The sequence below is a fragment of the Parasteatoda tepidariorum genome, chromosome 5 (genome assembly GCF_982258835.1).
Source record: "Parasteatoda tepidariorum strain Cologne lab strain chromosome 5, Ptep-v5.0, whole genome shotgun sequence".
NCBI lineage: Eukaryota > Metazoa > Arthropoda > Arachnida > Araneae > Theridiidae > Parasteatoda > Parasteatoda tepidariorum.
The window spans coordinates 96,692,175-96,714,689 of record NC_141759.1 but is presented as its reverse complement, the minus strand read 5'-3'; the positions used below and the strand labels follow the sequence as shown (position 1 = coordinate 96,714,689).

Below are 22,515 nucleotides of genomic sequence, written 5' to 3'. Positions count from 1 at the left end.
TATCAATGATAAAACATGCAAAAAAATATGTTCTTTTTATAAACAAATCACAACTGAATAAGAACTATATTATAAAATGTAATGCCATACACAAAATAATAAAATACATAAGTAACAATAACATACATAATAAGTAATAAAAGTATTCCAGTACAAATATGGAATCTCTCTGATTTCATTAAGAAAATCAATATTATCTATAACATATAAATTCCTTAACTATATGTGAAACAAATGGATTAAAACATGTAAATATTCATTATATTAATATCAAATATTAATTAAAGCATACTTTTTATTCCAACCACTATAGTGTATATAATATTTCACTATCTTCTCCTTAACTTGCGCCTTGATGCACTATGAAAATAAAAAGAAATAAAGAAGTTGAAGTATCAGGCTTCTTAAGAAATAAAATATATTGTGTCATCAAAATTTTTTTAGTGTAACTTGAAAACATGCTTTCATATTATCAAGACTTAAAATAGGTTTTTAAACTAATACACCTTTCCGTTAAACAATGACAAGCCTTCATCAGTAAAGGCCTGGTTTGTTAGGACAAGCGCCTTATCTGGGCGTCAGCGTTACTCTGACGCCAACAAAATACTGTTTTGTTAGCTCAGCGTGAGCAGTCTGTCCAACGCAGACATCATCTTGCATGTGTTAATAATGTAAACAAATATTGATTTTAAATTTGTTATTGTCGATCAGTGCTTTAAAGAACCAATACGGACTTTGTCCAAGAAAAAACACATTATAGTTGAGCTAAATTAAGAGGAAGAAGAAGCTATGTTTAATGTTAAAATCAAAATCTTGACTGATTTCAATGCTCTGTTGAATGATGTCAGCTATTGCTTCTGTCGTTAACGTTATGTTGTAATCCAACAGCAGTTGATTCGGACGTCAGTCTGACGTTCAATCACGTATGCTGTTTAACTCACAAATTGACCAATCATGGGTTAGCGCTCATTTTAAGCTGACGTATTGTAATGCCGACCTGTCCTAAGAAACCAGGCCTTAAGATAAATGGCAGGGATTGTAAAAACAGAGATTATCATCTCATTTATATAATTGAGAAAAAATTCTGTATCAGTACCTGCGCCAAAAAAAGTATAATGCTTTTTTATTTTACAACCGTCGTTGAACAGACGACATTTATGGGTTTTCAACTACTAATGTTCAACTCCGTAGCCTTGTAATTTTGAACCCAATCCAGAAGACAAGGGAACTCCTGGATAGGGTATTGGGAGAAATTTGCCTTCGTGGAGGACTTTTTGATGGAACTAACCCACATTTGCGTTACATGGAGAGGAAGATCACAAGAACTTTTCCCGGTTAGCCTGACGGCGAAGGGACAAACCCATGATCTGTCTACCACTGAGGATATTTCATGTCAGCACTGTGGTCGGTACCAGCCGGATGTGAGTCCCGAGACATTGCTGGGATTCGAACCTGGTTCACCTCATTGAAAAGCGAACGCTCTATCCCCTAAGCCATCGGGGGCTCATCATCAAATTTTGTCAAAACTGGTTCGTGGCAAGTGGGTAACTAATAAACATCAGGGGATTTTTTCTGTGTGATCTTCGTGATCTGCCATGACAAAAGCAATGACTAAGCCACCAAATTTGAAAAATCTAATTTAAATAGAAAAAAATTATAAAATAAATAATAAACATGTAGAGGCTTGCCTGAACATGGCTTCGAGTTACACCCTTCAAGTTGGTCCCTTTTTGTAATGTTTTTTAAAATTTCTCACGGGCCACTGACCGCAAGTTGTTAACACTTGGCAAATATTCTGCCACAGAGTACGATACGGAAATCGTCCCAAACATCATATGGAGACTTACTAGAAGGGTCCACCTTGAAGTCAACCAAAAAATCGAAAAGTCAAACTTTGGCAAGTACAAAACAGAAATGGCGTTTTGGCCATGTAGTTGTTCAAACAGGAACTAATATGGAAATATCTCCCATAATTAGGACAATATAGCTTTTTTTTTTACTTTGTGTTTTGGCATGACATAGGACATATTTTCTAGTTGTTAGAATTTATATAAAAACAAGAAATTGCTCTCAGCTATGACTTAATACTAACAAAATTTAAATAAGTGAACGATTCTCTCATATATAAATTAACAGTCAAAATAATAAAACAAATTAAGTCATAGAAATACAACATTTACTCTTCACAGCAATAACCTTCATAATACTTACTTTAGCTTCGTATAAAAGTGGACCGTGGAAGCATAAGACCTTTTCTCCTACAAAACAGACAAAAATTATTAATTAACTACATAAAAATTGCCATCCCGTTTACATGAAGTCAATATTATATCGAGAAACAGATATATTCACATAAAAAAAAGGAAATTTTAAAATAAAGAACAGTCTTAACTTCATACCATCGGCAAATTTGAATTTTGGGGCCATAAATAAACGAAATTATAATTAAACACACCGGCACGAGATATCACACAACAAATAAAGACCGATACACGGACATATACGGAACGGACGGATGCCGTTTTGCTCACATCGCTTCAACTTTTTCAATGGTGAAAACTGTGCGAACTGGTTGTATGGAACTTCGCACTATAACTCAGATAACACAAACCAACTTTTTCAAACAATTTTTTCCGTTCACTGAGTTTTATGATTAGCGAATTCAGGGGAAGGTGGTAAAAAGCAATACTCAAATAAAGGTTGCAGTTAATAATTAGATTGAGCAGTAATTATTAACTTGAGTCCTAAGTTATACAAAAAAAGGCAGTCAGAAGCGTTTACTTTAAATGAACGTAAATAAATACCACAGACATCCTACCTTAAATAATTAAATCTAGAAGATCATCAATTTAGTTCATTACATCGATTTATCACAATGGATAAAAGAATTACAGATTTTCCTTCTGAATACAAAAATTAGTCGAGTGAAACTGAATTTTGATCATTTTATCCGTCTTGTTCCAATTATCACTGGCAAGGAAAGCTTCGAGATATTTAGAGGACACAAGATGAAAAAAGGGAACGGAGTCCAGAAAAAGAATTTAAGAAAGATGATCCTCAGTGTAGAAATCTGGCAAATATGAAAAAAGAAGAAAACTCCACTGAAGAAGAGCAGGTAAATTCAAATTCTAGTATTCAACAGCAGTTTCATCCATCTCATGTTACGATCGCCTATCAACAATCTCAATCGCAGCAACCAACAATTCCTCCGAAAGGTATAAAAAGGGAACGGAGTCCTGATGAAGAATTTAAGAAAGATAATCCTCAGTCTGGAAATCTGACAAATATAAATAAAGAAGAAAACTCCAATGAAGAAGAGCAGGTAAATTCAAATTCTAATATTCAGCAGCAGTTTCAAAAATTTCATCTAAAGATCTCGTCGCAACAATCGCTTCAATCTCACTCGCTGCCGCCAACAATTCCTACAATAGCTCAAACTTTTTCTGCTTATAATTCTGGCATTCCAGAACAGAATAACATTGATTCAAATCAACGATCTCATTCAATGATGGCTCCTTTTAACATGTATGCTGCAATGAATCCTCAGTGGCCTGGTAATCAAATGAATGGCATGGGATTGCCTCCGAACACAATGCAAGCTTCTACTTCACTTCCTGTTAGCTCAGGCATTAATATGATTCCTAGTACAAGTGATCAATCCTTATACAACCTATATGCCCATGACAATGTATGGTACGATGGGAAACTATTTACCATACCATACCCTATGTATCCTCCAGATAACTCTATGATGATTCCTCCAGCTTAGGAAACTATAACTTATCCTCTTGTGTTCTTTATCCTCCTCATCCATGGGTATGTATTACTTCGAGAGAAAGGCATCCAGGTTGTAAAACTGTGTTTGTTGGAGGCTTACCCAAAAAAATTTCTGAAAAAATACTCCGTAAAATCTTTAGTGGATGTGGTGAAATAGATCAAGTTCGAATAAGTAAAAAGAATTTTTGCCATATACAGTTTATTGCAGAAGTTGTGTAAATGAAGCTGTCAGGCTATAGATTAAAGGTTGAAAATAAAGACGAAAGCAATTATTCTGGAAGGCTTCATGTTGATTTTGCTAAAGCAAGAGATGATGAGTATGAATGGGAGTGTTTGCAACGGGCATTACGAAGAGAAGCTCGTCATCGAGGAACAATGGAGCAAGAAGCTTCAAGACCTCGAACGCCACCACCTTTTGTTCATCATTCTGAGCATGAAGCAAATTTGTTAACTGATAAATATAAGAGCACAGAACATTTCAAATCTACTGATAAACTTACTATTACTCAACATGAGCTGTGTTTAATTGCAGCACTCTTGAATTTCCATCCCTTTGGAGCTAGTATTGATTTCATATGCTCGCATTTAATCAAGATTGATTCAAATGTAAATGTTGGCTATATAGAAAGTTTATTGAAGAGGTTTCCTTATTTATTCAAAAAATGCACTTTTGGAATTGGATCGACTTCGGTAAAAAAATTGGAAATTTTTAGGCTTCTCTTCAGAGTCCAATTAAGTTGGGGTTTTTTTTTTTTTTTTCATGTAATGTTCATTTTTTTTTTTTTTTGGTGAAAAATTAACAAATTTTAGGCTTTTCTTCTATATCTAATTAATGTTTTCCTTTTCTTTTAATTTTATTAAAATATTTTAATGATTATTTTAATTAAATTTGAAATTTTGTAAAAATACTTAGCTTTTTTCTCCTCAATTTATTTTATTTCATAATTATCTTTTAATTTTACCTTATTCATGTGTGTTTTATATTTGAAAGCTATATGTGTGGTAATATTTTGCTATTTAATAATTTGTTTTAGATCTATAATGGCTAAATACTTTGATAATATTGAATCATTCCACATCAGATCTATCAGTATAAGACCGACCTCCCCACAATTTTAAAGAAATTTGGTGAAATGGTCATTTATATAAAAGTAAGTAATTCCATCAATTTTTAGATTTTTAATTTAAAAAATTTTCAAGTTATAGAGTTTTAAAAACTAAGTTTTTCATGAAAAATGACTTAACTAGCAAGTGTAATATTTTTTTCAATTATAGCAGAAGAAACTTTCAAAATCATCGTAAAGCTAAAAAATAAACCTTTCAATTGATGCTTTTCAAGTCTTTCTGTGGCTAGGTCAAACAGGGATGAGATTTTTCCGCTTTTTAGCGGATTTCCGACTTTTTCGCTTTTGTCTCTCGAATTTCAGCCTTTTTATCAAAAACTTAAATCGAAATCTTATTCTCTAAAAGTTTCAGTTTTTTTTAAATATATATATTCCGCTTTTTCTGAAAATTCAGTGGTTGAAATAATATAATAACATTTATTTCCGATTTGATATATAGATATAATATATCGAAAGATGTATAGTAAATTCAAACTACGTAGCAGCTAACTCTTCCGCATATCTACTTATTTTATCTATTACTTTTTACGAACAGAAAATATGATTTTCCTCATTTATACCCGCCTGCTAGATAACTCGTATTTTCGTAATCCAGACGTCGCTGCATTTTAATATCAAGCATCAATTTTCGTATTTACCTGATTTAAAAGATGCTAGTTGCAATTTTTATTCGTATTTACGCGATCTGAAAATTTAACATCATGATTTGTATTTTCACATTTTTTAAATCCAATATCAAGTATCATTCACATGATTTTAAAATCCAAGATCGCTATTTGTATTCACGCGATTTTAAATTCCTTTATCGCGATTCTTGTAAAAAGTAAGTTTTTTTCGTTAATTAGTTACTATTAATGTGGCAGTTTTTCTGTCGACGATTATTTCTATATATAGGCATTACAACATCAGCGGAACTGGATGAGAATATGTTACTGATAATTTTGCTATAAATCATGTAAGATTTACTCGCGTGAAAATTCAGCTTTTTTGCCTTTTGGCCAATCTCAACCCTGGTCAAACTTTTAAAGTGACTTGCAGTGTTTTCATCATAGAAAAAAAATGGATGAAAATTTCTCACCCTTTCTCAGAAACAGGGTGTGATTTCAAAAAGTTAAGTGAGATTTCTAAAAACCAAAAAAACACAAAAACTCTTGGAAAAAAAAATTTATTTCTTTAATTATAACACATTTTTAACGTCTTCTATTTTTTAAAGTATTGAATATTTTTGCTGCATCATCATAGAAGATTTTGCCTTTACAAAGTATTTTTCCATCTTACATTAGTGCATTAAAAATTTGAACGTCTTACGTGAAGAAACCTTATGGTTAATGCGTGGTTGCAGAGAAATGTGCTCTGAAAGGGGTTGTGTTCTGTTGTTGGAAAAGGTTCTGAACAATACTGGTAAATAGGGAAGCTAGATAACGGGGCAGATGTTGAAAATAATGGAAGATCAAGGAAGAAAAGTAAAACGGATTTTATTCTAAATGGCATAATTCGAAGCTTTTTCCAAAATGCGAGAAATTCGCGAATTTTGAAATTAATTTACAGAGTGCGCGAATTTATCGCGGTAATCATTTTTTAATGCGAGAAAAGAAAAAATATGCGAGATTCTCGCTTTCTCGGGCTGTTGTGAAAACACTGGACTTGATTGGTCCTTTGCCCTGAAATATCCGAAAACATACTGTCTCAAAATATTAAATGAGAAAAAAAACATTTTTTTCACTGCAATATTTTTCTGCACATGTACAAATTTGTAGCTCTAAGTGTCAACACTAATGGTCTGAAGAATTAATAAAAGTCACCTGCTGTACAACTATATCTAACATCTAAGACAGTGATTCTCAACCACTGTGCCGCAGCAGTTTTGTGTGCCGCCAAATTCTTAAAATGTGCCGCCAAGTATTAGAAATGATGCAATAAATGTTTAGTTAATTATGCTACTTATATTTTACTTGAAATTGTTTAAAACTACATTCAAATTAATCCATTGTTACAATTTTCATTGATTGTTAGTTGTGTACTTTAATTTTTAAGTTTATATTAGTTGCTGAATTAAATGTCATTCGATTTTTTTTCAGTGATTGATTAGCCTGCCAGCCACTGATTCAATGATTGCTGATGGTTTAATTCCCCATTTAGCTGCCAGCAAAGTATTGATTTTTTTGAACTGAGCATCTGTAATACGTCAGACACACTTTATTATTCTTTCTTTAACAGATCGGTGAGTTTGATTCTTTTTTTAATTTTGTTTTGTGTTCTTTTAATGTAGTTAAATTATTTTTAGAATTGTATTACTTAGGTAATTTTTTGTTTTGTTTCTGACAACCCTAATGCATATCATGAAACTGCATTTGAGTACAAAAAAAATGGAGGAAAATCAAGCCCTGTTACTCGCCTATCTAGTGACATATTGAAAGCAACAAGAGTGATGTTGCTTTCAGTCGTAGGATGGTTAATTTTCTGTTTCTTTTCATTATTTTTTTTTTTTTTTTTTTTTTTTAATAAAAGACATAGTTTCAAATAGATAGAAAGAGTGATGTTGCTTTCCGTCTTAGAATGGTTCATTTTCTGTTTCTTTTCATTATTTTTTTTTTTTTTTAATAAAAGGCATAGTTTCAAATAGATTTCCTTTGCATGTTCCGATGTGTTCATTTCATAGAATTGATGCTTCATTCTTTTTATGCATTCCTGAAATGATTATTTATAAATTTTAAAGCTTCTGCTAAATTAAAATAAATTATTTTTATTTTCTACTATTTTTTATGATATGTGGAATAGGAAAATAAATTTTGAAAAAGGTAGATATTATGAAACTGTTTTTTACCATAAAGTCTCAATATTCTCTAATTCTGAGCGAGATATTTAAAAGATTAAAATGTGGAGAAAAAAACCAACTTGGACACTTTGCTATAATATACTATATTATTAAATATCTAAAAAAAAATTATTTTTTAGAAGTTAAAACGTTAACAAAATGCATTTAAAAATGACACTTTAAAATTGATTTTTTGTAATTTTTTAAATCCATTTTTCATTTGCGTCTTAAAAGGAGAATTGACATCCGAGGTCAAATTTTTTGCATGTCAGCATCAAGTATTTTTTAAAGAAAAAAAAATTTTGGCTTATAATAGTTTGAAAAAGGAAAGAAAGATAAATTTTTTTGAATTTTAATATCAAGCATAATTGTTTTGTGTTACATTATTATGTATAAATATAAGGTAGAACTGTGAAATGAATAATAAAACTAATGATGCAATTAAAAAAAATCACAGGGAAATTTAATAAAATCAGCCTGAAAAAATTAGGGGCTCAGGGAGTTTTTTTCTTCTTATTATTGTTAATTTCTACTATACAGACGTTGAATGGATGTCTAACCTGTGGCACAATTGCCCCTGTAAAAATTTTGCTTCAATTCTAAAAATATTTTGCAAATTGTTATAGTTTTACTCTTGTGACAGTCTTCATAATATTTTTATTAAATTGTTTTTACAATATGATTTATTATCTTTTGATATTTTTTAAATCTTATTACATATTTACATAAATAAGCTGTTTGCAACAACAACAAAGAAAAATTATCAGTCTATAAATATCATTTTTTTACCTTTTTAATTACCCTTTTCAAAAATATTTTCTTTACAAACTAAAAAAGTTTCAAACGGAACAAAAAAAAAAATTTTTTTTTTTCAAATAGTGACTTTCTTCTCAGAAATGTTGGCTATACTTGATCTGCGTAAACAATTGTATTTTGTACTAGCCTTTTCCCCGAACAAAAAATTTTGTGTTACACTCCTGAATCATCAATATGATGTGTAATTGTTATTTTTCCTGCTTTCTTGAAAGTAGAGAACTTAAAATTTAAGAAGGTCCCATCAAACCTTCTTTCAAAAGTTAAGTTCATTTTATGTTCATTGTGTGTGTCAAACACAGTGGTTCTAAAGGTTTCTTAAAATTTCTATATAGGTTGACTTTATAATTAGAATCACTTGTTCATTTCGAAAGGCCAAAATATCTAGCTTTTTTTGGAGTGATATCCTCAGAAAGGAATAAAGAAAAAGTATTTAAAAGTGAAAGTATTAAAAGATATTTACAGCTTTTTTTTTCTTTCTTGTAGATTCAGCTGATGTAAAAGAGTACATGGGGATAAAGTGGGTATATGTTAAAAAAATATGTATTCTCTCCTTTTGTGCTGAGATACTTTGTTTAATATTTTTAGAGTTGTTTACTGGGATTGCAGTAAGCATTTTTATTTCTGTTTCAGAAAAAAATTTGATGTTTACAAACTATCTGTTTATGATAAACTTATTAAGTATTTTAGTTTAAGCTGTTGATGAACTTTCTTCTAATATCATTAAAAACAGTAAAAAAAAAACTATTAGTTTTAGTTCTAACTAGTAGAGAGATATCTAAAGAACATATCTACATTAATTATTTTTAGAATAAATTTTAAAATTCTATTTATTATGAATTGTTTTCTGAGGTGGAAAACACAGGTTATATGGTTAGGTTTAGTTAAGCTTTGTGTGGTAGGAATATTTTTCTAACTTTTCTGTATTAGTTTTAATACGAATCTAACGCTCTATATTTTATAATAAAATAGCTAAAAAATACGTCACTTGTTTGATTATAGCCCTACATAATTATTTCAACGAGCATAATGATTTACATAATGGTTTTAAATTTTATTTTTTGAGAGGAAGAATGATTGGAGGAATAACAATATAACAGACATATTATACATTTAACAAATTATCAAAGTAGCACAATGGTGTATTCAATGAGCATATTAAGATATAGATGAGTTTTCACGCAAGTTTCTGCCTTCAAATGGCCGTTTTTGTCATGGAAAACAAAACAATGTCCTTAAAGTACTAACTATATTCATTGAAAATATATGTCTGCTATAAAAAGTAAAAACTCTTTAAATTAACACTGCTGATATTAATTTTTGCACTCTTATTTATATTTCAAATAAACCAAATACTGTTGTGTAGAGTTTGGCAAAATATACTGCATTAGAAGTGAAACCTAAATTTTATAGTTCTGAGCATTAACTCTTCAATATGAAAAAAAAAAAAACTATTTTTTTAGAACTTATTTTTTTTTTTAAATATAATCAAGATACATTTATTTAAGAGCATATTTTTTTCTAAAACAATATTTTCATATGTTTTTTAATGAAATATATACTAATGCCCATTAGAACTATACTAACTTAACCCTACTCTGGGGTTAAGTGGTTATGCCAAAACATGTTCTTTTGAATGCATTACTGTAAAAAAAGCTAATCAAGCTAAATAGACAAGTTATGTCTCATATTTAACTTATATGAATCCAATGTTTATAACACACGTCAAAATTTTCAGTAAAATGAATTGAATGCTTTGGTTTCAGAGGCTTCTTTAAAAAAATCTTAATTTTATATCCACTTTACCCCATCTAACCCTATATATTAAATTTGAATGGTATAATTGGAACTGAAACATCATTATTTATGGCATGAAACTGGAAGCTCTAAAATGAAAGGGCCACTGTAATTAGAAATTATATTAAACAGTATATGTTTTGTTTAAACTTTTTTAAAGTTACAATATTAATGGTTTACTTATTTAAGTTTTTAATTTGACCTTTTAAATGTCATATAATGTTTTATAATAACATAAGATTTTATAAAATTTTACAGTGTTTAATTAATATGCCAGGTACAATTATGATGATTGTTGATGCTAAACTGTCTGCTATACATTTTGTAATTAGTTTTCCCTCCAACCTCATATTATATTCTAGATAGGATCATTAACTTCTGTTTTCCTTTGTGTACTGTAAACAGTCTTCTAATCTTGTTGCATATACAGTCAAACCTCGATATCTCGAACTTGAATGGAGAGTAGAAAAAATTCGAGATATCAAAAATTCGAATTATCGAAAATCGCATGTTATCGATGGTAGAATAAAGAAAAATGCTCTTTACGTACCTTATTTACTATTCCATATTTATTCTAAAAACACTTTTTTACACTTTCATTCAAAAAAAGATTCAATTGTTGTTTGCTTTAGAGATGTGTAAGAACGTTTGTCTATAACACTTTCTAAGTGGACTGTAGCTTTAAATTTCTCCTCTGACATATTCGGCTGCCTCTCAATAAATCTCCTTACAGTGTCCACTGCAGAAAGTGCTTGTTTGTTAGTAACATTGAGCGCTAAATCTTCGATTTTCTCCTCTTCTTATGATAGTTCACAAGAAGCTTTCATTTGAGCAATGATATCGTTGTCATCCATCCCACTGACCACACACTGTTACTGCATCATCTACGTTTACCAAGTCATGAAATTCCATGTCATGAGTCTGGTTAATCTGTTTCAATCATTTTCGGTGTAGTTTTCAGCAGAATTAACGATATTGATTGTTTGACTACTCTTTTGTGATCTTTAATGAGTCCAGACTTCTTGAAGCCATTCATTATCGTAGAGGAAGACGCATCATTCCATGCCTTGTCAGCCATTCTTAAAAATGTTTTTTTTTTTTGGAATATTTTTTTAATTTTAGAAAAAAAATCTGCACTATTTATGGAGAAAAAAATTCAAGTTATCGAGGGTTTAGAAAAAAAAAATTCGTGGAATCAAGTTTTTTTTAACATTGAGTGTATAGGAAATTTGAATGGAATTTTTTTTTCTTCGAGATATCGAAAAATTCGTGAAATCAAGGTTCAAGTTAGCGAGGTTCGACTGTATTATCTTTTCTTTGCTGATAACCACTTTCATGACTATAGTTGCAGCTGATGACTAAGACTAAAGGGCATAATGAGGCTTAAAGAGATTAATGAAGGATTAAAGGTCAGCATACCAAAATAAATTTCTACTGATGTTAAAATATGATGTAAACTTATTAGGAATTAAGTTAGTAATTGAAATGAATTTTTTATGTCAAGCTTTTTTTTTCTACAGGAAAAAAAAACACACCTTTAAAGCCTAGCTAAAACAATACAAAATATATTTTTTGAATATTGCATAAGTATAAAGGGGAATCAAATATTACAAAAAAATTCAGAATATTGCTGCAACAAAAAGGAAAGGATGCCCTGCCACTCAGTACAGCCATTTAAAGTTAATGAAGAAAGTTTAATCTAAAGTGATGAATTGAAACAAGTTATAGTTTGTTGGATATTGCACTTGTATTATGCCACTCTGAAAAAACTGATGATTTGTTAACTGTAGAAAAAAATGATCTAAATCAAGTTATGCATGCAAAAAGTCATTCAATTTTATATGTAGATAGATATGTTATTCTTTTTGTCAAACCTTATATTTGCTTTGTCCAATACTCAAACCTTTCATGTTTGTAAATATATTTAACAGATATGTAAGAATAAGATCTTATTTGTATTAGCAACAACCATAATCAAGCTATGTTATTACTTTAGATTGAAACTCATATCTTAACAATTACCACATTAATGTTTCTGTTACAATATTGAAAACAAAATGTTCCTCATAGTGAAAAAGAATTATGCAGTCAAACCCCGCTATAGTGAACACAGTTTATAGTAAACTCCCGGATATAGTGAACGAAATATTCGGTCCCGTGCCTTGCTATACCAGTATAATGTTATTTTTTGTGGATATAGTGAACCAAAAAATTGAGGAAGTTGGATATAATGAACTTTTTTCTGTCTTTGACTGATTTTTTTCTTCATTTTTTTGTAATAATTTTAAATTTTCTACTTCAAAATAAGTACATGTACGATTTTTAAAACCATCTATAGAGGGGAAGGTAGCGATAACCTTTTTTTTCTTGTTTGCTTCTTTTATCGTACTTTCCCATCCCTAAACAAATCAAGTAGATGTTTCCAACCCAGGCAGATGATGCACCTGTAAGGTGTCAGTGGGATCAATATGCATTTTTTGTCAGAGGGGATGAGTAATTATTCATTATTGGTCAAAGGGTTGGACACTAATATGTGTTCATAAGCCCTCCTTTCAACTCCTTTTTGCTCTCAGTTCAGTTATAAAAAAAGCCTGCAAACAAGTGTCTCAAATTTAACTATGGCGAGCAGTAAACGTAAAATGTTCTCCATTGATGATAAAATGGGCACAATCAGAAAAATTGAAAATGGATGTAATCAAGCTGATATTTGCAGGGAATATAAACTATCCAAATCTACAGTTTATAACATGTGGAAAAATAGGCAATTAACAATTTCTGCTCATGAAAAAAATTTAAATGGCAGAAAAAAGTTGAGAAAATCAGATCACAATGATGTTGAAAAAGCATTACTGAAGTGGTTCAGCATTTGAAGAAGCCCCAATTTTCCAGTATCTGGACAAATGTCTATGAATTTGCTAAACGATTTTATGAGACTACTTTTATGTGCTCGAATGGCAGGTTAAACAGGTTTAAAAAGCGGAATAACAGAAATTCAAGAAAAATTATCTGAGAGTCGAGAAGTGTTTCCATATCTGATGTTGAGGATTGCTCATCAGCTGAAGATTACAAAATTTTTTTTTTTGTACGCAGGACGAAGAGTAATAAAAAATAACACATTTTTTGCTACTACATAATATTCTTCAGTCATTTATTTGAATAATGTGTATTAAAAAGGAGTTTGGGAACCATTAGTTAAATTGCCCGCATAATGGATATAGTGAACTCCCGGTTATAGTGAACCAAAATTTCGGTCCCTTGAAGGTTCACTATAGCGGGGTTTGACTGTAATTATTTCTTTTTTTTTTCCTTCCTATTTTTGAAATTAAGTCAGTAAAAGTATAAGATATAAGTCAGTATAGTTTCTTATGCAATTTTAATGCTGAATTGAATAAAAATCAATAAAATTTAAATAAAAATTTGAATAAAAACATTTATTGATTGGAAGTTATGTGCATTTTTTATTGAATTTCATCCTTTAAGATATGCTTTTATATTTAAACAAATATGTGTAACAACTAACTATTAGTTTTATTCAGCTCGGTATTATAAGTTATATAGGAGACATTATACTCAACTTCTTTTAATAGTATTATTTCAAATCATTCTCTCTTAGACATTTTCCTCACATAAAATTGCTCACAACTTTAAAATAAATGCTCCTTATCAGCTTGTAATTAATTCTATTCGATTGAGTGTAAAAAAAGAATACAAATTGGTAGATAACTTTAAATTTTAATTTATTAAACGATTGTTGATTCTTGTTTACATTTATTAAGAAATATTAAAGTAATTATTTTTCAAGAAACTCTGGTGTGATTGACAATAACGGAAGTCCTTTTCAGAATCAGCATCATAAATTTATCAAAAAGCTATTAATTTCATGAAGTCTGACAAAAAGTTTAAAAATATAGACTAGGTATATTGAGTTAAAAGATTTGCAAGAAAAAAAGGAAAGGAAATATAATTATCAAACTTACAAGTACCATAAAGATACCAGATGTATAGGAAAATAAAATTTTTTAAAATTTTATAATAAGGTTGGAATTATATATTTGAATTTCTGTAAATAATGTTAATGGTAGTACTTTCTTCTGTGTATTTTATTTTGTGGCTGTAGTACCTGTCATGATTTTTAGCTATGAGGATGGAATAGAAATGGCAGAAGAGGAATGCTATTTATCTGAGAAAGGAAATTAATTTCATTCAGTTAATTTAAATCGTGAAAAAAACAATTTCTAGTATTTTGAAACCTGCCACTATTATTGTAAATATGACTTTCCTACTAATTCATTTTTTTTTTCTTTTAGGTTCCAATATTTCCAAGTTTCAGCAGGTAGACGGAAACAATATTTAAAATAATTTTGTTGGTTTGTAAGAAAAATGAAATTTTAGTTTTAAATAAAAGTAATTCGAATTTTAGCTGACTAATTATTTAAATTTGCAGTTTTATTGCTTTAAAAATTCAAGCAACTTAGACAACTATCTTCTAAAAATATCAGTTCCCTCAAATAATTTTTCCTTTCTGTGGAATTTAGATAACTGTTATTTCAAGATGATTTAATTCAATCTATTAAAATTACAGAAGAATTATGCATTTGAAACTTTCTTTTATAGCTTAACAAAAGAAGCAACTACTGTCCAAGGTTTAATATTGAAAACTTCAGGTTGATAAATGAAGATCTCTACTAATGAAAAAATGTAATGATATACATTATTCTTCATATAATACATATAATATCTTTATATATACAGTAGGGAACCGATTATCCGGAACGATCGGGACCATCGATATTCCGGATAACTGATTTTTCCGGTTTTCTGAATCGCTACAAAAACCCGTTTTTTTTATAGTTAAACCCAACTAAAAAAAAAAAAAAAGTTGGAAATAATCTTAAAAAGAAGAAAAAACGATGAAATAATACACTAATGATTATTTCCAAAATGATGGTAAGGTAAACATCTTTCAAATAAGAACGAAAAATCCTAAAATCCTATGAGGAAAAAAAAAATTTTTTTTTTATAATGGCGGAAAAACTAATCGAATTTCGTTCCGGTTTTTTGGTTTTCCGGTTTTCTGATTTCCGGATAACGGGTTCTGTACTGTATTATGTTCTTTATATAGTGAGGGTAAAAAATTAATAAACTAGGTGGACCGCATAACACCTCAGGTTTGGAAATTATTACCTTCGTAAGTATTTAAAAAAAAAAACAGCTTTAGCTGCTATATATGCCTGAAGTGAAAAATGTCACATCTTATAGGTTGATAAATTAATACTTCTAAGAATACAAAAATATATATTTAAGGTTACGAAATAATAACCTAAGGTAGAACATAGAACACATGACATTAATAAAAAATAACCTTTCCAAGTGTCAAAAAATACATTTGAAGTTGATTTATAATAACCAAAAGTGTAAAATGGCACACCGCACGTTGATTAACAGATACTTCTGTAAGCGTAGAATTAGATACCTGAGGATGAAAAATACACCTGAGGTAGATTTATAATAACCTGAAGTGTTGAATGAAACACAATAAATACTTCCACAAGTGTAAAAAAATATACTTCAGGTTGATAAGCAATAACGTAAGGTTGAAAATTAAACACTTTAAAGTAGTAAATATCTACCTCTCCTCTGATGTAACATTAAACACCTCAGGTTGAAACATATATACCTCTGGAGGTATATTTGAGGTATTCATTTGCACCCTTTTCAACCTAACGACGTATTTAAATAACAACCTTCTTTATACCTTTAAAATATACCTCGATTTTTTCATAAGGGTAATAGCACATATTATCAAAATTTCTTTCAAATCCAGAGGCCAGCAAGACTCGACATCCGCTTAAGAAGAGCAATGTCGAAAAAAATAAATTTCCCTTTTTAACCAGTTAATACAGAAGGCCACTACGGCATGTGAGTCGGCAAATGAAGCGTTGATATAAAAATTGTAATAATGTTAAACTTGAAAAGGAAGTGTTGACTGGAAAAGCAGTTGTCAGGGCCGGATTAACCTATAAGCACACTAGGTACGTGCCTAGGGCCTACTAAAAACTTGCGAGAAAAAAATTTTTTGACAAAAATAATTTAGCTTTAAAAACAAGTGTATTTTGCACAAAATTATGAAGATACAAATAAAAATATAATATTTTTGAGTAATAAATTATTTTACAGAATCTTATGATCTAATATATTACTTTTTTGCTATTTTTGGATTAAACGAAATCTTGTATTATGCTGTCGAATTCCAAACTACGCAAAATGTCGTATTCAATAGACATAAGTGCGAGCGATGCCAAATGATCTTGATTCATTGTTGAACGCAAATAATTTTTTATCAATTTTAATCTGGAGAAAGATCTTTCTCCTTCTGCATTTGCATTCATAATTCCTTCTGCATTCATAATTTCAATAATAATTTTGCATTCATAATTCCTTCTGCATTCATAATTTCTAAAGATTTACTTTTGACAATGTTAATTTCCTTCACTTAGTTATCATAGTAGTATCATGAAAACTATGAAGCTATTTGTAGTAAAAATATTTCTTGCAATTAATCTCACTATCAATTTCACTGTTTTCTTTGCTGATTTGTTGTTGTATTGTTGACGTGAAGTGTTTATATAGTTATCGATCGAACTAATCATAATGGTATTATCGATCGCAACTGCAATATCGGCAGTATGTCGGTATTGCGGATAAAGTTCGATAAACAAATTTGTAAATTAAAATCCATATTAATAAAAATGTAAAAAAAATATGCAAGAAAATTTTAGCATATATTTTGAAAAGAGGGGAGGAGTGGGGGAAGGAGGGGAGGGCCCAAAAACGGCTGTGCCTAGGGCCTACGAAAGGTATAATCCGGCTCTGGCAGTTGTATAATATGAATTTTATTTTTGACGTTGTTGATTTAAGCTAGGTGACAAGTCTCTATGATCTCAGCTCATCAGAATTTTCTGGAGCTCTGCAAATGTTGCATGACGAAGAATTTGGAAAATCTCTTGAAGCCAAGACAGCGTGAATATAATACAATACTGTAAAAAATATATATATTTTTTTAACGTTGATCCTTTGAAAGCAGGTGCTGAGTCTCGATGATCGTAGCTCTCGACACTTTTGCCAGACCATTTTACAAATCCTTCGTCATAACTATCATGTCACTCCATCAGTGATATCCTCATCCAATTCATCTCAAACAGGACCTCCCCGTCCATGGATTTCAAAAAATCTCTTTCTCAAAGGATGAGGATCCAACGCAGAGAGCAACACCAAACCCACTGAGCAGTCCCAAAGATTTCAAAACCAGGCCATGCCATGGGATTCTGTCACGCTTTTAAATGGTTGAGTTTCCCAAACCTATTATTTGGGTTAAGGGGTCGAGGGATGGCCATCAAGCGTTTTCAGTGAATCTTGAAATGCTCCGAAAGGCTTTGACAGTCCGTGGCTTTGATATCGAGGACTTTGACATCCATTGGAAAAGCGTTGCTTTGAAATGCATTGGGATGGGCTCTGGAATCGCGTGGCATTTTTGGAAAAACCTTGCTTTGAAGCACAGTAGAGAGAGATGCTGGGATGGCATTGACATCAATGGAGTTGGGGGGGGGGGTGCTCTGAAATCCATGGCGCTGGGGCAAAAATTTTTGGCGGAGGCCCTTTCAAAAACTTTCAGTACTCCATCTCTAATCGTCATTTTAGCTATTTATGTATTATGTTAGCGAATATGTTTATGAAAACAAGTTATTTGTTCGCTTATAAATTGGATAACAAAACATTGTAAGTTTTCCACATGGCAAAATACAAAATTTCAGCGAAATCGATTAATTCTGAGAAATTAAATTTTAAAAAAGTCGTACTTATAAAACTCAATTTCTCAAGGACTAATCAACCAATTTCGCTCAAATTTTGTATTTTCCATGTGGAATTAGATACTTTAAAATGATACAAAAAAAAATATGCCTTACGATTCAAAAGTTTTCAGACTATTATTGTCCTGTAGTGAACTGATCGTTAAGACACGGTTCCCAGCAGATCACCGAAGTCAAGCATCACTGGCTGCTGTCAGTGTGCGGGTGTGTGACCACTTGGATCAGTCTGCGTAGGGACCGAGGGTGTGCGGTATTGGTCCTCGTTAAACTGTTCTACCATAAAGTGCTCGACTTCGCGTGCAGGTCGCCGGGCTACCGAAGCGTGGGTGCCATCCCCTCTGCAGAGCATCAAACCTCAAGGGATGTTTCCCAGACCGTCGTCAATAGCCTATTATGTAGCACTAGTGCGACGTAAATGATCAGCATCAGACTATTATTAAATAAAAAAGAATAAATATTCACTAAAAGTTATTTTTTGCATGGAATTATCTTTAGATAAAAGAATTTTATAATAGTGTGCAAAAATTTTTCAATTCCCTTAACATTTGGGGGTCTAAACTTTGGATAGCTCACCCAACCCAACTATTGGGACCATATTTCCCAGATTACAGTTACCTCCTATATTACGGGGGTTAGAAAATCGAATCTGTTGAACAAAAGTTATGTTTATTCAGGGACAGTATGTTTTTGTGTCTGATTGCGTAACTTAAAATATAATATCGTGCACTATTTAATTTCCATATTTGAAGTCACACCCTCGAATTATTAAGATGGAGTCCTAGAACGTGAAGATCCGATCATTAAATCAAAAGTTATTCAGGGTGGTACGTTTTTGGTTCACTGCACGTAAATGTTACCAATTTACGGCATCTCACCGAGGAAATATAACTGGGGGGGGGGGGGAGTTATTCATGTTGTCTCCTCATGTTGTCTCTCCACAGTAGCCTCCTTTTCCTCTAAATATAATGCTAATCATAAAATACCAATTTTATAAACCTGTTAAATCCGGTTACTATACCGTTAGAAAGGTCTTTTCAAGACAAAATCATTATAATAATTAAAATTATTTTTTAGTTTCAAATCTAAAAGTTTTTGATCGCGTTATGGAAACTGAAGGAAATTGTAGACTTTTTTTTCTATCGGCACATATATCCACATTTTAAAAAGTCCGAATTGAAAAAATATGCAGAAATTTTTTCTCTATTATATACATCGATTAACAAAAAACAAAGTTGCTTTACTCCAATATGGACAAGTCCTTAGAAAATATAGCTATATTTTGAAAAGAATTCGTTCTTGAATATTTGGCCCATGTATTCATGACGCCATGTAATCATATCGCTGGTTCAAAACTAAAACGACACTTCTGCACTCACTTCTCATTCAAATAACATGAGAAGATAGTGCAGAAGTGTCGATTTAGTTTTGAACCAACGATATGTGGCAAAATTATGACGAAGAGTAATAGTTTTTTTTTTTAGTTTTTTTTTTTTTTTGAGAAAAAGTCAAAGCATATTTGCTAATTAAAAAAAAAATTCTTTCTAATGGTTTGTCATGGCAATAAATTTTAATTGCTACGGATTTAAGCTAATGTTCATAGCTTTTTTATTAAATTAAATGCGTCTTTTTATTAAATAAAATATGATTTTTTTATATAAAATAAAGGTTGCTTTTATATAAAATAAAGACAACTTTGTTTTCATTTTTTAATGAAAACAAAGTTGTTAAAAATCCTAAAAATTCGAAGTTCCAATTTAAAAAATTTAAAGGTCTTAATAATTTAAAAAATATAAAATAAGAACAAAATCCATGCACACAATAAACAGTAAAATTATCAATTAAAATACTATACAAATTAAATTTTATATACGAACATAAAAAAAAAAGCAATTTTTATGTTACCATTCTTATAAAAGAATTCTAACAGTATATAAATATAAAATTTAAATGTATTAAATGAGTTAATGCAAACATTTACTTACCTCCTTATAAATAAATTTACATTTGGTTTTCTTGTTTTCCAAAGAAAAATTTTATAAAGAATGGGAATTATTGATATCACGATTTATGTTTGAAAAAATGAAGTTGCAAATAATTTTAAAAACTCTTAATTAAAGTTAAATTTTAATTTCAAAAATTGAACAAAACAAAAGTTAACAGAAAATTTATATCTGAATTAAAAATGGATAATTTAAATGAGGCAATTAAATGAGTTAAAAACTGGAATTTAACTGCAACGTTTTACGTTTGTCTCAGAAAAAATCTCTTGACAAAATGACCTAAGTAAATGTTAACAAGAGTCATCCCCTTGGATCCCTTAAAAGCTTACATCTGTTTTCCTAGAACATCTAGATAATTGCTAGTTTAAGACAACTTAAGGGACATATAGATGGTACTGTAAATATATGACATTTTATAAAAGTACAAAAGAGCCCAGGGTCATAAAAATGATTAAGGCAATTTAAAGAAGGAAAAGGTCATTTTCCCATGGTGTAAAAGGAGATGGCTATTTTTTGAGGAGTCAGATAACTGTGGGTCAACTCTGTGGGGGTATGAAGGTTTTAGCACCTTCATACCACCCACAGTCAAAAGATGCTTTCAAATATATCTATTAGTCTCAGTGTGGGATGCATTTTTCAGGATGCAAAGCAGTGGTGCTTATTTTAGTTTTCTAAACACTTGTTATGTTTTTTTATGATGTGCTCCTCTTCTTTTTTCGTGTTTTTGTTTTAAATTTTTTTAATAAATTAAAAGCTCTAATATGTAGAAAAAAATTGAAACAAAACCGAAGCATTTTTCTTGGGGGGGGGGATTTCTATTTCAATTTGAAAAATAGATATTAAATTGGGAAAAAAAGTAGTTTCTTTTTCTGAAATTCTCAATTCTGCTTTACTTTATTGTAGCGAATGTCAAATTTTCAGAAGGGGAGGCTAAAGTTTTCGATTTGGAAAATAGCTTTAAAGTCGAAAATAAGAGTTAAATATAAATTTTACTCGACTTTATTCTTGCGAATGTCTGAAATTCAGAAGGGGCGAAGTATATTCTTCACCCCCTCACTTTAAGAAGAAAATAAAATTTTCTTTTTGAAAAATAGCTTCAAAGTTTTTTTTCTTTTTTAAAAAAAAAAAAAAAAAAAAAAAACAATTTTACTGGACTTTATTAATTCAAATGTCTAAATTTCTGAAGATACAAAAAAAATTTAGCCCCCCTTACTTTATATCAGAAGAAATTAAAGTTTCTATCCCCTTACTATAATTTAAGAGGAAAATGAAGTTTTCTATTTGGAAAATATCGTCGAGGTTATGAAACAAAACAATTTTTTTCTTCAAAAATTTTCAACTTTACTTAATTTTATTCTATTAATGTTTAAATTTCAGAAGATGAGAAGCAAATTTTTCGCCCCCTCACTATTATTTCAGAAGAAAATAAAGCTTTCTATTTGGAAAATAGATTCAAAGATGACATTTTTTTTTAGTTACCAATTTTTATTATTTTTGAGCACTTTGAAATTTCAGAAGGGGCGGAACACTATGTTCGCCCCCTCATTGCTATTTCGGAAGAATATAGAGTAAAAATTGGAAATTAAATACTTTTTCCACTTTTACTTTACTTTTCCAAAAGTCAAAAAACATATTAATCGCCCATAACAGAATAACTTGATGTATATCTCTTCAAAGCTGAAAAAGAATAGCTTTTTTTCTCTCAAAAATTACCTGTTTTATTATACTTCGTCTTGGCGAATAACTAAATATCAGAAGAGGCAAGGCACATAAATGTTAGAGGAATATAGTTTTCTGCTTCAAAAATAGCTTCAAAATTGAAAAAAAAAAATTTTTTTTAAATAACTGATTTTACTTGACTTTATTTTTGTGAGTGTCTAAATTTCAGGAGGGACGAAACGCATCGTTTGCCCCATCAATTTTAGAGGGGCCCTCTGCCACTGGGTCTGACGCAATCAACTACATGCAGCTGTGGCCTTTCCCCTTCTCTGCAAAGCGTGTTTGTTCTTTTAAGAAAGGGAAATAATTTGTGAAAAGGTGTTTTACCGTTTTTTACCCTTCCCTTTATGTTATAGTAGGTACGCAATTACAAAATAGAAAATTTTCATCAACCTATCTTAACACAATTTCTTTCCTACATATATATAATTAGAGTGCTTTATTTTGAAAGAAAAAAAAACATGATGTGGTCTCTTCATATGTGGCCCCCTTGACCGTTGGGGCCCCGGGGCTGTGCCCCGGCGTAGTTACGGCCCTGGTTCAGTCGATCGGATGTCCTGTGTGGCATCCGGTTATCATGTAATTTTATTTTATTACCGTCA

The 22,515-nt window shown here is 30.5% G+C and overlaps 3 protein-coding genes across 7 annotated transcripts in view; 2 read left to right on the top strand and 1 right to left on the bottom strand.

The window, feature by feature from the left end:
- The window catches only part of LOC107452528 (mortality factor 4-like protein 1), a 31,351-nt gene extending 28,696 nt beyond the window's left edge, over window positions 1–2,655 (bottom strand). Inside the window, exons 1-3 of one of the 2 annotated variants that reach the window (XR_015433855.1) lie at window positions 2,400–2,655; window positions 2,212–2,258; window positions 293–360 (exon numbers count right to left, since the gene is read on the bottom strand). Coding sequence is in view for 1 of the 2 variants with exons in the window: in XM_043049551.3 (XP_042905485.2) it covers window positions 293–360; window positions 2,212–2,258; window positions 2,400–2,427 (143 nt within the window). In the remaining variant the exon portion in view is untranslated. The remainder of the gene's footprint in view (window positions 1–292; window positions 361–2,211; window positions 2,259–2,399) is intronic. The other variant, XM_043049551.3, reaches the window with a different exon arrangement.
- Window positions 2,656–2,661: 6 nt separating this feature from the next.
- Window positions 2,662–22,515, top strand: part of LOC107452531 (serine/threonine-protein kinase 40) — a 56,417-nt gene continuing 36,563 nt past the window's right edge. Inside the window, exon 1 of the mRNA XM_087164578.1 lies at window positions 2,662–2,705. The gene's annotated coding sequence lies outside the window, so the exon portion shown is untranslated. The remainder of the gene's footprint in view (window positions 2,706–22,515) is intronic.
- LOC122270789 (uncharacterized) lies at window positions 2,763–14,745 on the top strand. 4 transcript variants are annotated; one of them, XR_015433856.1, is made up of 4 exons: window positions 2,763–3,115; window positions 4,812–4,928; window positions 6,980–7,122; window positions 14,634–14,745. XR_015433856.1 is itself a non-coding variant. In XM_087164580.1 (4 exons), the coding sequence occupies exons 1-2, from the start codon at window positions 3,080–3,082 to the stop codon at window positions 4,824–4,826; spliced, it is 258 nt and encodes an 85-aa protein (XP_087020706.1). In that variant the 5' UTR covers window positions 2,772–3,079; the 3' UTR covers window positions 4,827–4,928; window positions 6,980–7,122; window positions 14,634–14,745. The 4 variants fall into 4 exon arrangements, 2 of the variants coding, with proteins under 2 accessions (XP_087020706.1, XP_087020707.1); XM_087164580.1 differs by having other exon boundaries at window positions 2,772–3,322; XR_015433857.1 differs by lacking the exon at window positions 4,812–4,928 and having other exon boundaries at window positions 2,766–3,115.

Excerpts from the sequence above, each read along its gene's own strand:
- LOC122270789 (XM_087164580.1), top strand. The coding sequence starts at position 3,080 with ATGAAAAAAGAAGAAAACTCCACTGAAGAAGAGCAGGTAAATTCAAAT.